At 36.1% G+C, this 15,569-nt stretch overlaps 1 protein-coding gene across 9 annotated transcripts in view; it reads left to right on the top strand.

Moving 5' to 3' along the window:
- Positions 1-15,569, top strand: part of LDB3 (LIM domain binding 3) — a 162,080-nt gene that overhangs the window by 57,029 nt on the left and 89,482 nt on the right. For all 9 annotated transcript variants that reach the window (XM_075217015.1, XM_075217020.1, XM_075217019.1 and 6 more), the window contains exons 4-5: positions 2,595-2,670; positions 15,015-15,037. In XM_075217015.1, the coding sequence (XP_075073116.1) occupies positions 2,595-2,670; positions 15,015-15,037 (99 nt within the window). The remainder of the gene's footprint in view (positions 1-2,594; positions 2,671-15,014; positions 15,038-15,569) is intronic.

The following is a 15,569-nucleotide window of genomic DNA, read 5'->3' as shown; positions in this document are numbered from 1 at the left end:
GAAATGCTCAAATGTAATATTTTCCCAGGCATGGGACCACTGTCTTTCTGCTAAATGAGGAAGGTTTCAGCAGATAAAATAAGTTGACAGCAGTTCCCTTTTCATTTAAGTACTTTATACTAGAGACGTCTCCAAAGTGTGCAAACCGACCTCAAGCCAGAGACAGGTGAGACCACAGAAAGGCAGAGACCTTGAGGAAGCGAGACGGACTGCTGCCATGTCAGGATAGGGTTTCACTGGGGAAGGATTTGGGGGTAGTATCTGACAAAGATTGAAGACAATACAGTAGTGAGACAACTCTCAAAAATCTTAATTACGTTACTTTAAAAAGATATATAGTAATCTTAAATTACCCAATAATTTAATTTAACATCAATTCATATAAAATGAACTTTACCCTGTAAACAATCAAAAATAAGTTGATTTTTTTAGATGATCACAATCATTTAAACTATAGAGTTAAGTACTTTTCAGATGTTATAATCAATGCCTTAACAGCCTAAATCTTTAGTGTTAAAGATGGTCTTATTTGATCTTACCAGTTCGTGGCGTTTCTTCACCTGCCTGGTGATTTCTTCAGAGAAATCACCAGGCAGGTGAAGAAACGTGTCAGGTGACTTGGATTCTCACTGAGCCGCTGGATATCACCGCTCCATGACCCAGCTTACATCCCTAGTGGATTTTTGGAGGTTGCCATTTCTGCAAGCCATATCATTGCTACTTACCTGGTGCCACGATTGTGTCAGCCGCTATTTTATTCCTCACCCGGATTGCCGTTTTCAGCTACAGATTCAATACGGATGTCACAGAGCTTTTTCCTGGGTATGAGGTGCTTGCGCATACAGACCATATTACGGGACTGAGTATCGGACCAGGTCTGTACTGCGCTTTCTGCTCAAGCAGTTTAGCGACTTTGATTCCTATTCCAGAGTGGCTGTTTTCCATTGTGGCATTAATGGCATAATCTCCTCTGCAATATATGTGCAAGAATTATTGAAGTGGTGTCCATTACTATTACGGTGCCCATTATTTTTCATCAACATTGTGGCCACACTCATCCTATTGCTCCACCTCTAGCTTCTCTACTGGGTCATTGGACGTTAGAATTTCATTCATGTGGGATATACAGCCGATTATCTCTTTAGGAGTGACCGATCAGTGTATTTACCTATTTTACTGTTGGTCTATGTAGTCGGTTCATTTGACCTTCTATATGTTCAGCTGTTATCCACTGGCCAGTAATTCATATTTTATGGTTTATTTTAATAAAGTGTTTATATGCATTTTCTTACCCACGGATTGGTTGTGTATTAATTGTGTACATCAGTTATCAGCGCTGTTGTCTGTTGTGTTAGATATAGCTTTATACCTTTTTTTCTAACTAAATCCTGTCAGCTCTCTTTATTTCTCTATAGCTTATTCCTGTCAGCTTTCTCTCCATCTTCAACTGTCACACTACATCTTGTAAGGATCACAATTTTGACTTGATAACACTTTAAACATTGTGATACTGCATATTTTTTGTAAATTATACTAGCTGTTTTTCATATGATACAACTTATATTTAGTTTTTGCCTAACAAAATTCCCAAATCTTCATTATTCATGGAATGAGCTTGGTGTGTGATGTTAAAAATGAAGTTACAATAGGCAATATAGCCATATATAGACTATACTTGACCTTACTGTAAGAGTTTGATTCAATTACTGACTCTTAATTTTGCCTCCAAGTAGTAATTCATAGCTACACAGTAAGGTTGAAAAAGAACACAGATCTGTCAAGATCAAGCTTTTATAAATTTTAATTGTGTTGGTCCAGAAGAAGACAAACCAAACACATTGTATATCAGATGTCAATTTAGCCTAGCAGGAGGGAAATAAATTATGTCCTGGCCCAAACAGGGCAATCAGAAAAATTCTCTGAATCAATCACCTCTATAATAACACTGATAAGACAGAAGCCCTGGACGTTTACGATTCCCCTGCTGACAAAGTGTTACTGGAAGGTTCCTTCCCATTCAACTGGCGTCTTAAAAAAATTAAGTATCTTGGGGTATATCTGTCTATACATCTCCATCATCTTTTTTAGCATTTTTAACATTCTTGCTCAATTCAAGTCGGATCTTAATTCATGGTCGCAACTATACATTTTTTGGATAGGTCGTATTAACACGGTCAAGATGAATATACTTCCTAGGCTCCTTATCTTTTTCAAACCCGTCCCATCTGTGTCCCCCCATATGTTTTCCAGTTACTCCATTTTCATGTGTCTAAATTTATTTGTTCTGGTAAGCGCCCCCGAGTTCATTTTAAGCTACTACAGAGGTCCCCGTGGGGAGGGGGAGGGGGAATCCCTGATTTCCGACGCTATTACCTCTCCGCCCAACTTGCTCAATGCATTCTCTGGTGTAATTTAGCACCCTCTAGGGTCCTTCCAGGAAAGAAACCCATCCTATTTTTATGGTAAAACTATCTTTCTTCCATTTGCAACTGAGTACTTCTCCTCCTCCGTTTGAGCATGGTAGGAAAAGTTTGTTAGACAAATCTTGTTACTTATAAAGGGTAAAAATGTGTGTTTTGTCTTTTTGTAAACAGATCCAAACGTCCAGGACCCGTTCCAACAGCTACACCACGAATGGATTCCCCTATGCCAGTGATCCCTCATCAGAAGGTATTAAAGAATTCCTTGTTTACAAAATGTTTTTGCAAATTGAATCTCTATTGATAGCATAATCTAATAATAGAACATTTGAAGTGTAACGTAGATTGTTTTTCCTAATCTACTCTCCATGAAAGCATAACAGTATAGAACAGTATGTGCTCTTTTCTCGCCAACCACTCCCTTCTTAATACATAAAATTTACATGCCATATATTACTTTAATGAGTTAAAGGACAAAACTTTCTATTTGTAAGAGTTCTAATTTTCACTTTCATGACAAATGAAGAATATTTAAACACAAAACTGAAAAGACAGTTTTGAGTGAAATATTTTATGAACAATGTGGTCCCACAAGATACCTTACCTGGGGTCCAGTATTCAGGCTATCTAGCCTCAGCTCAGTCCACTCTTGGTCAAATTCCTACAATTCAACGTAATATTTGTTTATTCAGATGAAAAATAGTTATTATATTACAGGCCTGCAAAACTGTATTACACCACTATAAACATCATATTAACTGAATTGCAGTGGCAATAGTATTGCTGCACTGCATCTAGTAAACCTTTAGTTCATTAAATTATAGCACAAATATTTTTGGCTTACTCAAAATTATTACAAATGATATAGCAGTAGCCTATTAAGCAACAATTCACATAAATTAGTGACAGAACTTTCAAGAAGACAAGGCAATGATAGGATTCCGTCTACAGAATCAGACAACTGAACACAATATATACTGTGCTGTCTCTTTATACTGCTAGTTTGGAACAGAGGCCAAACAGCGCTTATAGCCAGGGTATTGTTAAGGTGAAAAAACTGAATAAGTACATTTTACTGCACTTTTAAGAGATTTTGGCTGGCAGCAAGCAATGGTAGTAGCTGTGTTACAAATGTAAACCCTATCTTATCTATAATTGGTCTCAATATGCAACAAAAGCAATTTGAACTACTTAGTTCAAACCTGATGATGTTGGGAGTGCTCTGGCCATAAGAAGAGTACAATGGGCCCACTGAAGATGTCAGGAACTCCAGGTGGGTAAGTGCTATGTGCACTCACACTAGAGAGCTTAAATGGTTACAGATAGGATAGGGGTTATATTTGCCAAATAGACCATTAGGGTGTATTTTGCATTAACTAAAAATGCATGTGACTAATAAAGTCACAAAGGTGTATGTCAGAAAATAGTTTGGATCTATATTGTAAAAGCATTAGAATGTATGATAATGGTATATTTATCCATAATACAAACCTGTTATTTTTTACCATTGTTAATTTAAATATGGTTGTTCAGACAAAGAAACCTTCTTACAACTTACATCAGGGGCGCACGCAGGATTGTCAGGGGCCCCCCCTGACCCAAAAAAAGACAAAAAAAAAAAACAGAGAGAGAGCTGCAGCGCATGCGCCCGTGCATGCGCAGCAGCTCCGTTTCGGCAGCGCTGTCCTATACAGCAGCCGCGGCGCTGTCAAAGAAGCGTTCACGGCAGTGCTGTACAATACAGCACCGCCGCGGACGCTTCTTTGACAGCGCCGCGGCTGCTGTATAGGACCGTGCCGCTATGGTGGCGACTTAGTTAGCGCAGGGGAGGGTTTCTGGAGACTCAGAAACCCCCCCTGCGTGCGTACACCACCAGTACATAGTTACTGAAATATAAGAGATAGAATTATATTTGTGAACATTGCAATAAAATATATTGTGACACCATAAGGACAAATTGTCTGTCTGTTATGCTTCTGTGTATTCAAATATCCAGGGTAAATTAATGTTCTAACCACCTGAACAGTATACTCACAATCCATTTGTAATTGTAACTCTTACAAGATCTGTGAAGCCAGAATGTTCAGTCAATTTATATTTTCCAATGTGATATAAGAATCTCTGTCTCTATAATTGGAGGATTTGGTTAAAAAGACAGACTTTTTGTTAGATAAAGAATCAATCATTCTGTTTTAATTAACCTCCGTTTTGGAGCTGAATGTTGTAGTCATAGATTGCAATTAGTGTCTAAATGTAAAAACTTCAGAACTAAGAAGTTATCACATGTCAGAAAAAAAGTAACAATAATGACAATAATTTCAACATTGTTCATGAAAAGAATACTGCAGTAAGCTATAGAGTTTAGGGTCACATATCTTAAATGACTGAATTATGTATCTTCTGTTATTAGCAGATTATGTTTATTAACATGACATAAATTAAATAACCCTTTCAAGACAAAGCAAAGTAGTCAGAAAAGTTTCTTAACCTTTTAATACTCTGCATCCATATTCTTGCATTACTGTGACCTACTCTATAAACTGATGCTAACGAGTCAACTATCTGAGAGTTTTGCCCGTTTTATACCTATTTTCATATTGTAATGATGCATCTGATTTAATTGTAACAAATTTTGTTTCTTTAACTAAGCAAGGCACATGATATTCTTTATATTGTATGAACATTATATAGGTAAAAATCATAAATGCATATCACCATTTGTCAAAATGCGTTGACAGCTCAGTTCTATCACAAGGGACCATATTTTGCTTGAAATGTATGTACATTGAGTGAGGGAACTAATTAATCTACTGTAACTAAATGTTACACCATAATATTGCTTTTTATGTTTCTATAGAATACACAAATCCAGAATTCCCTATTTTAGTTGGAACAAAACTGAAGTTTTAGAACACAATGGTAAAAATAGCAAGTTGCTCTTTTTTGAAATCAGCAAAGGAGCAAATAAAGTGGGTGTGAGGTTAATTCCAAGTTCAGGTTTACCCTGTGTCTTACAAACAGCAAACATGGCCTAATGTATAACCTGCAGTTAAGAAAATAATGAAACAATAGGATAGAAATTAATAGGACTGTTGGGTATATTGCTAAATGTGTTTTGAAGATGACTGCTATTGCCCTTCTGCACTAAAAGGCCCAAGTGATGCTGGCTGTTCATTACATGCGCCGGATGAATGGATCTCATCTAGTAAGGCCTCATACAGTGCAATAGTCAAGAAGCAGGATAGGCCTGTGTGTTACCACATCAATGAGGATGTCTTCTTTCCATTTGTACACTATTTGTCGCCCCATAGATGAAGGACATAGGGGCATTTTTATTAAACTGCGGGTTTGAAAATGTGGAGATGTTGCATATAGCAACCAATCAGATTCTAGTTATCATTTATTTAGCGCATTCTACAAAAGACAGCTAGAATCTGATTGGTTGCTATAGACAGCATCTCCACTTGTTCAAACCCGCAGTTTAGTAAATTATCCTCATAGTCTTTTTTGTCCACAGATTCACACCTGACAGTCATTATATTACTGTTATAACATTGATTTAAATACCTGAATTAAAATATCTCTTTACTGTGACCTATTACAACTTTATCCAACAAATATGCGAATATTGGGTTAATGTGTTCTATATTAGCATGTAAAAGGTACATTTTTTATGCGTCACTGCTTTTCATTAACAATTATTAAGTTAAAGACTATATTACATTTTAGCTCAAGTTGATGCTGGAATACAGATAATTCTAAAAGGAAAACAGCATATTTGTCTTTGAAATACAAATATACTCTGATTGCAGCACACATTGTGCTGCATGAGATGGTGTTTAGCCTCCACTACAGCATTTAGACACTGACAGCAAAAGCAGTAACAACATCAAATAAAACACTTGGGCAATTCTGCATTATACGTAATAAATGAATGTTAATTAATTACCATCGCAATTGAGACGTTTATAAAAAAATTGCTTGACAAACAAAACTAACAGCTCAAACTGTTGCTTTAAAAAGATAATAGCATTGTGTGATGTGTTTGGGAATGCCTTGCCTGCAATAGCCAAACATATTGAAGCGGGACTATGATAAGTTGGCTGTAGGCGCATCTAAAGACTTACGTTATGTTTCTTTTGTCTCCTCTGCATGATTACTCTGATTGCTGTCTTCTTTCTTGGCCTGCATGTATGCTGTTACAGGACCACGCTTTGGAAATTAATGGCAGAACAGTCTACAGTGCTCTTTCTAGCAAAACAGCTATGCCACTGAGCAGTGGCATGACCACCAATGGGACAATGTCAGGCAACCTCAACATGCAAGAGATCCAACACTCACATAAAACCTCATCTCTTAGACCTTCCATGTCATCTTATTCTGTGGCTTCTGAAACTTCTCCCATCAGGCACAGTATAGGTCCTAAGTCTGATGATTTAGTTAATTATGAAAACAATACCTACAGCCAAGTTAGCCCAGCTAAGAAAGGACTATATAACAACCCCATTGGTCTTTACTCAGCAGAGAATCTAAATGAAATGGCTGAGATGCATAATTTAAGTCTCAAGGGAAGGGCTTCAGAAGCTGGTCTTCATAGAGGGTACGTAATATAAGGCTCTTGTTGAGTATTATTGCTTTATTTAAATAGAAATTATATAGCATTCACTTTTATGTTTCCTCTGCACCAACTGTTTGTATCTGACACCATTTAGAAACTTGTTTAAACCCTCTACCTATTTCACAAAATTGGTTTGTACTATTCTTAACATAGTAACTAAAGATAAAGCTAAATCCAACATCACCATTGAAACTACAAGACTTAATTTACACTATAACTGCCATATGCAAGGTACATGTTAAGACCTTGAACTCTCTTATTAGTAGAAGCGGGTGGAATTCTTTTGAATATTGTGAAACTTGTTCACTGTATATAGGATGAAAGAGCAATGGTGATAATAAACCAGCCTCCCACTTTTTTAAAAAAAAAGAAAATAATCTTGGCAACTTTGGCTTTAATTACTCTTGGTTTTTCAAACTGACATTTCAATTTGCATTTGACAATAACTGTTGGTGTCTGTGTATATAATTATATATATATATGATGGAGCAAGATCATTTTTCCAACCCTGGCATGAGCAGTTTGTAACAATGTTAAAACCTAAGCTTTGACCTTTCCAACTGCCAACCTCATAATGTGGATCGTCTAAAAAATATTGTACATGGCTCAGTCTTAATGATATTTGGCATTTTAAACACTGTGGCTTCACTAAATGTCTCAGTATAGGTCAATACTTATTACCTTTCGGAAGTAACAGGGCAGCTTATGTTCGCCTTATGGTAGAATTTGGCAGATGATGCGAGCCCTAAATATTCTCTGTGCAGCGTTGCGGAATTACAGGCACTATATAAATAAATAAATGATGATGATGATGATATCTGGATTCTTTCCAGTGTGAAAAAGAACAAAAGAACAAATATCAGAGGAGATTTAAGGAGACTACAGGACCTTTATGTTCTTGGAGGGACAGAGAATCCCTTAAGAGGGGAGTTTTCAGACCTTGATTCTCTGCAGTGTAGATATGTAACATAAACCATCAGTGGCTGTTGTCTATACCGTATACCGGTGGTTGTCATTTTATCGGCACTGACTATGCGGACAAACTTTACAACGACTAAAAAATATTGATGATTGTCTATACCTTGATTGCCTCCATTCTGAATAAGTAAAACAGTCTTCATTATCAGTCACCGGACATATCCAATTCTGGATCTATTAAATGCATCCATTGGAGAAAAAAAAATCCCCAAGTGTGGATAGATATGTATAGCAGATGATCATGACAGTTCAAAATAGATCTTCCTCCTGAATTCGAGAGATGGAGCACATTTCAGCTGAACTTGCTTTAATTCTATTATTTATTCATAGAACAGGTCCCAGGTGAAGTTTAGGAAATTATGGAATATCTAATTGATGTATTTCTGCAGACCCACAGTAAGGTTTAATAAAATTTACATTTTTAAAAATTATACTTACAATATAAACAAACACTGCAAGCATAACTTGAATATATTATAAAAAAATGGCTTATAATAATATTGTAATAATAAATGTTTTGCATATCAAACAAACCTACTAAACAGTTAGAGCCTCATTTAGATGTAGAAGTCAACTGCTAGAAGGTGTGTTTTTGCACAATGGCAAAGGCATGTCCCACACAGCAGGAGAAGAGTGGTTTTAAAATGTGCAGACAAATTTAGTGTTGGGAAGAGTTTGTGCCTTGCTCAGCTCTAAATTGTAGTGTAAAAATAAAGCTGTCCAGAATGTGTGCGCTACATGCAAAAGCAGACCGTGTACTCCCTGCATGCAAAAAAAATTGCATTTGCATCTCACGTACAGCAACATGGTTTGTCCAGGAGCAAATTTATACCCTTTTGTTAGATTTGCTCAAACTTTAAATGAGACACTTAATGTCTACAATAAGCTAACAACTGCTATACAATATAATGTAGACAACATTACTAGTATTACTATTTAGTATTTGCAAATATTTTCTGCTAAATATTAATGTTGAATGCTGAAGTGGAAATGTGTATGAGTTGAGTGGTGTGCAGGCAAGAAATCATCCACGATTCGCAACTGAAAAAAAGTGTTTTAGCTATAAATAAATAAATAATAATAACATAACATACCTCCATATATTGTACAATATACTAAAAACAAAATGGTTTAGCAGCCCAAACATATCAAGAAACTTTCTACATACAATACATCTGGTCATCTCTAATAAAAGATTAGGAGAATCAACATTCTAACACCTTTTGTATATAAAGTGGCTTCACAAATGTCTAATAAGGTATTTTGGGCACATAAAAACTAGTTAAGTTTAATGGAAACTCAGAAGACATGTTGCAGAACTACCAATTTGTTACATGATGGTAGCTTAGTGCCCTCTTCAGTTCAGATATAGATAATCAACTAAGTAAAATGCCACATTTCTTAATTAAAGACTTTTTAATAGAACAGTAAAGAATATTACAGATTGTTGGTAAGCATTTAATTTTAAATAAAGAGTGGTACAGTCTTAGTTGTAAGACAACTGTGATTGTAACAAAATGAATGAATTATTATAAACAGTTATTTATATAATCATTCATATCAGTCCCCAACCCAGTGTAATTTACAATCTATTTTCCCTACCACACAAAGCAGGGATATTATTTGACCTACCATTATGCCTTGGAGAATGGGAGGAAACCAGAGCACCTAAAGTAAACCCACACAATCATGGGGAGAACATACAAATTCCACACAGATTAGATCCTGAGTAGATTAGAACCCATAACCACAATGCTGTAAGGCAGTAATGTTAACCACCACACTACCGTGCTGATGAATAAAAAGGTGATACCTTTAATAGCTAACTATATAGGAATCTATTGCAAGTTTTCAAGGAAACACTCTTCTGGAAGATAACACATGAAGTTAAGAAGACATATTAGGCATACAGTACACCATATAAAAGCCAAACAAAGGGTGAGCGTACAGACAAAAGAAAAGATATGTTGGAATCAAAGAGCTTGATGTGGAAGTACAAATATGTACAAACAACTGTGGAGCTTTGTGGTGCCTTACAAATGAGCAATGATGATAATAATAGATAAGAGAAGTTAGTTGTTGGATTGTCTGCTGGGGGAGGTGGTGAGTCCTTGCAGACTTTTAGCCTAATAAAAAACTACAAGCTGTCAAGAGTTTATATTCCCAGACTTTTTTTTACCCATAGTTATGAAATGTCCCCTAGATGAAGTTTTCACATCACTGAGGTTGTGGTTTGAGCTGCAGACCTCTGACCTCTCTGTCTGTATTGCACAGTATTGTTTTATTACTGTTTGTTCCCAATTGTAAAGCGCTATAAAAAATTTACTGGCACTATATACATAAATTATGATGATGGATGATTATATGTTATGCACCATATCGGAAGGTGCACAAGTATAACTGCCACGAATGTTGTACTCCTCCGAGATGTTAGAAATTAGTATTTTGTCTGAGCATATTTTTTTAATATAGTAGATCTTAAATAGTATTTTAAAAGTTAAGTTTAGCAAGCAATTCCTATACTAAAGGATGCAAAAAAAAGAAAGAATCTGTCATCTAGCAATTGCAGGTAGTGAAACGCAAATAACCTCATTACATCTCCCTAGATTCTTAAGCAATTATGTCAAAATGACTTGCTTTTCAAGGTTTTTCTTTTTGAAAGACATTATAATATTTATAGTAATATTTTACTACTCGCTTTCTTAACATATTTTTTAAAGTAACTACGGAATTGTATATCAGTTTGATGACAGGAGATTCATTACTAGATTGATATTACAGTAATTGCAAAATTAGAGTGGTGAAAACACTGGAGAGGCTCACGTCTGCAGTTATAATAGGACAGAATGTTAATATTGCCCCCAGAGGCGGAACTAGAGAGCTGCGGTGCAGGAAAGCGGGGAGTAGGGAATGTGGACCCACAGCTCGCTAGTTACCCGTTCAGTGGGCCCCATTATCTCCATGGGCCCCGATCCACCGCCCCTGCTGCACCAATGGTAATTGCCTCTATTATCTAGCAATGCCTTACTTTGTGTTAACCTGGGGTTCTGGGACTCTTAAAAGCTGTATTTTCAAATGTTAACTTGCTACATACATGCCCCTAAAGTTAACTGTCTCTTTCCATTACCTGCAACAAAAGAATCTATTTCTTCCTCTAGTGTTTGTTTAATAGGGAGCTTATTTTTCACAGTTTTCCGACATGGTTCAGTCTCCAACACATTCTATACTGGAATGTTGTACAGGATTCCTATGCTGACTTTACTATTTACTACACATGGATATTGCTGCTGCTGGTAGAGCATTATAATAAGATAAAACATCTGGAGTATGTGCAGCTGTATATAGTCACTCAGCTAAAGAACTAAGGCACAGCCACTTTATAAATAGCAGATTGCTTTTTCCACCTTTTCAGCAGAGTAATAAATTCAATTATTCTCTAAACGTTTAGCTCCTGTTCTACCTTAAAAATGTCATATGATGTACATGGATGAGTTTCAGAGGATTAAAACAGACACAGGGTCCTTTTTTACCAAATGATACTGTTACACTGTGTTTGACTGTAAGGAGATGCTCAGCTGTTGAATACATACCAAAAATGGCTATATGGCTATCCGCTTACAGGCTCCAGCGTGTTCCTAATATATCTCACTAGATACTATAGCAGGCACATATTTTTGAGGCTAAGAGCAATGGTAGAATTTTCATAGCTAGAGAGTTGACGCTCTATATTCTGGGAGCACCATCTAATGCACCATTTTATCACTGTTATAGAAGGGATGTGTAATAGCAAACAAAATAGCAGTAAGCTACAAAGGATGTAGTAATGCAGTTCAAATTGTTCAGTATATTTGAAACCTATAAAGGTATTATCATAAAATATTCTAACCTATGTTCCTCTTTAATTTCAAAATAAATATCTTGTGAGTTCGGTAATATGATTATGTTTATTTATATGTATTATAATAAATCAGTTAATACTTAGAGTATAAAAGAAAACTGGCAATCAAATAATCCAACTCTTATCTTGATTTATAAACCCTTGTTGATAATATACAAAACACTGTTACCTGGTAGTTTAGTGATGTTCAGAGAGATAATTTAAGTAGAGTGACAATTGCGACAATCCTTGCACTGCATTGTACTGAACTACACACTGTTCACAACAGTTTTTAGGGGTTCAGGCTGCTAAAAATCTAAGGAACAACTAAAAATCTAACTTTTTTTCTTGCATTTGAAGGTAAAAATCAAGCATCTTACTCTGCTTTTGAATAAGTCAAAGTTTATATAAGTATTAACTTCCCCTTTATGACAAACAGTTTTATGGGTATATTTACTAACCTGCGGGTTTGAAAAAGTGGAGATGTTGCCTATAGCATCCAATCAGATTCTAGTTATCAAAAATTTAGTACATTCTACAAAATGACAGCTAGAATCTGATTGGTTGCTATAGGCAACATCTACACTTTTTCAAACCCACAGCTTAGTAAATATACCCCCTAAGTCACCCCCACAGATCGTAGTGTATGTAAGGGATACAACATGTCTGATGATAAAGCCAATTAAGTTTAATGTGACACCACTTCCCCTGCTCCATGTATAAATTAACGTTACATTCATTGTGTTATTCCTGAAGCACAGACAGGCAAAGCAGCCTTTTTCTCTATGTATGTGGTATATAGGACTAACATATAGCAATACTAGATGCCACATAATGTTCTTGCTGCAAAACACTGGGGCTAAACATGACATACAATGTCCTTGGCGGTAATGTCTCCACAAAAATACTTCTCAGGGTCAGCCAACAGCCATGAAACCTCTATAAGTCTTACTGGGTATATCTATAATCCTCACATTTTCTGTCTATTACTCACTTCAGTATTTTAGCAATGCATTCGATTTCCTCTTCTATTTGTAGATGATTATAAACCACATGTAAGCTTTGGCTAAAGTCAAATGCCCTTCAAATGCTACCATACAGTGTGATCGCTCTAATACTGGCTATTACTCTACACTGCCTCACTTACTGTACTTGTATGAAAACAATTGTATTGGACACATGTTTAAGATTGTTGTATCATTAATGTGCTCTGTATAGACAGCCGCAATCAGCACCACAGGAAGCACATTTGTCATATAAAATAGACCAATCAGATCAATGCACTTCGAATGTCATAAATGTGTTTGTTTCAATATACAGTATAGTTCAATTAGCAAAGGCTGAGATTGTATGATATAAAAAGGCCATAGAATTGATGCCATTTGTGTGGGATTTAATATTTGTGGTTTAGTTCTTTTATTAAGTGAATTTAATATTTATATGTGTTTCTAACACGCACAAAATAGTAGTTCAATAAAATTAGATTTTCCTAAAGGCCGTTCTTCATAAAACTGATTTAGATCTTTCTTTTGAGACACTTGTCTGCTTTATCTCTTCTTGCTAAATAGTATTATTTACCCAACATGATAAAAGACTCAAATAGTGTAGGAAAATATTTCAAGACTATACATGGAAGATAATTTACATAATTGTATATATCACAGATGTCTGTGAAATAAAGTGTTTGCTATATATAATATTTTGTTATGAAATCTCTGGATCACAAAAGAGCTTTCATTTGGCAAGTTCCTATTAGTGTCACAGACCTTTGATTGAAGTCAAAGTAACCTCTGGGGGTAAATGTATGAAAGTCCGTTTTTTTCAACTCGCCGGAAATCGGCGACTTTGCAGCTAAAATTTAAAGCGGCGATGGCTTGTAAAGGCAAGTTTGCCTTTACAATGCGTGTAAAATGCATATAAACGTGTCTGACATAAAAATAAATGTGTCTAGGCATTGGCGTTTTTCTTTTGTTGCGATCTATTGCGGTAACACTCTCTCTTGTACTGGAAGTCCAAAGATGGGTAAATAGAATAAAACATATCTAGAGACAATACAATATTCTAGATGTGTGAGTGGTATAAAAAAAAGATTTTATGATTTTACGAAATGACTGATTAGTGCTGTCATATACAAGGATAACAGATGCAGTTCTAACAATACAAGGTCTGTAACTTCTTTAAAATGGTCCTTACAATATCCAGTGGTTTTGTTATTGTAGAGTTTTATATTTGTAGGCTTGGAATGTCAGTGGTTTTACATAACTGTTCTCTACCGCCACCTCTAGGGCCTGATCTAGTCGGATGCAAGTCCAACTCATGGGTGCAAAAATCACTTTTAGCTAAAGATCTGTCTCAGTTTGCACTCGGACTAAGATGGACGACGGATCTCCCTCTTGCACCTCTCTGCGCTTAGAGGGGTAGAATGGGGAAGTCAGTGGGCGAGCTTAGCAATGTAAAGGTGTGTTAACGCACTTTACATGCTATGCTGAGCTGAAAGCAGCCGCAGACAGGTCTCTAGGAGAGGTATCTTTTGCGGGTGCTTTCTGCTGGTGCATTAGACCTTGCTGTGTTAAAAAAAGAAGTGAAACAATAATTACATTTTACAAAAAGGTGTGCACCCCTTCCCAAACAGAATAACCAACTCTTGTGCTGTTTGGGGGAAGAAGCATGATTTCAATTTTGTTGTACATTAATTTATTTATTCATCTGTCTGCTTTACAGGGCCGCTCTGACTAATACATTTAAGTGTATCATGCACACCCGCCCATAAGGCAGATAAAGAAGTATGTTTGAGCAATTTGCATAGTATTCTGAGTTGCACAGATCTAAGGATCTGTTGGACTTGGAATACTGTGTAAATTATTGGATGTAATTTACACTCACAAGTTAAGTGTAAATTGCGTCTAACTCTACATCAGGCCCCTAGTATCATCACTCTGTTTTCCTGACCATCTCAAGAACAATGGGCTAATGAAAGGTTTAGATATCCTTGCAAATAAAGAAATTAAGCGTCATTATCATCAAGAGCTTTAATTTCTATTCACATGCCAACAGAGAAATTTTCCGCACTTCTTTTAAGATTTAAGCTACTTTGTTCTGATTATTTTCTTTGTCTCTACAGGTTATAGCCAACACTGTTGCCAAGTTAGTATGAATGTGTTATTTTGTTTTATTTGGGTGTTGTTTGTGCTTTTTTCTTGGTCAGCATGAATATACAGTGTCCAGATATAACAGAGATAGGACGTGACTCATTTGTGTGCAGATCAGAGCATGCAGAAGTGTTGCTTCTATGGATGAGCCATTCATAATGAACTGCCTGGCGTGCTATTTTTAAAGTTTCAAACTACTCAAAACCTCTTGTCTTTTTCATGGTTTCCCGATTTACAGTTCATACATATATTTTCAGGGTTGTGTCTATAGTAAAGAATATTGAGGTAGCTGTCTTAAATATCAGGTTGATGGGGGAGGAGCAAAATATAGGTCATTAATAGAAAAAGGTAAGTTCCTGTGCACAAAATTCTGAACCAGTGTTTCTATAAGACTGGGTACCTAATATTTTTTTCAAATACAGGGAGTCAAAATAGGGTTGACTTACAATAAAAGTGATTAAATAGTGCAAGTAGCTTCCAAAAGACCCTGCTGTCGCTTCTAACTACAGGCGCAAGTGGGTATAGGG

This window comes from Mixophyes fleayi, chromosome 6 (assembly GCF_038048845.1).
Source record: "Mixophyes fleayi isolate aMixFle1 chromosome 6, aMixFle1.hap1, whole genome shotgun sequence".
In the NCBI taxonomy this organism is placed as follows: domain Eukaryota; kingdom Metazoa; phylum Chordata; class Amphibia; order Anura; family Limnodynastidae; genus Mixophyes; species Mixophyes fleayi.
Note: the sequence above shows the minus strand (reverse complement) of the source record. Positions and strands in the feature narration are given on the sequence as shown.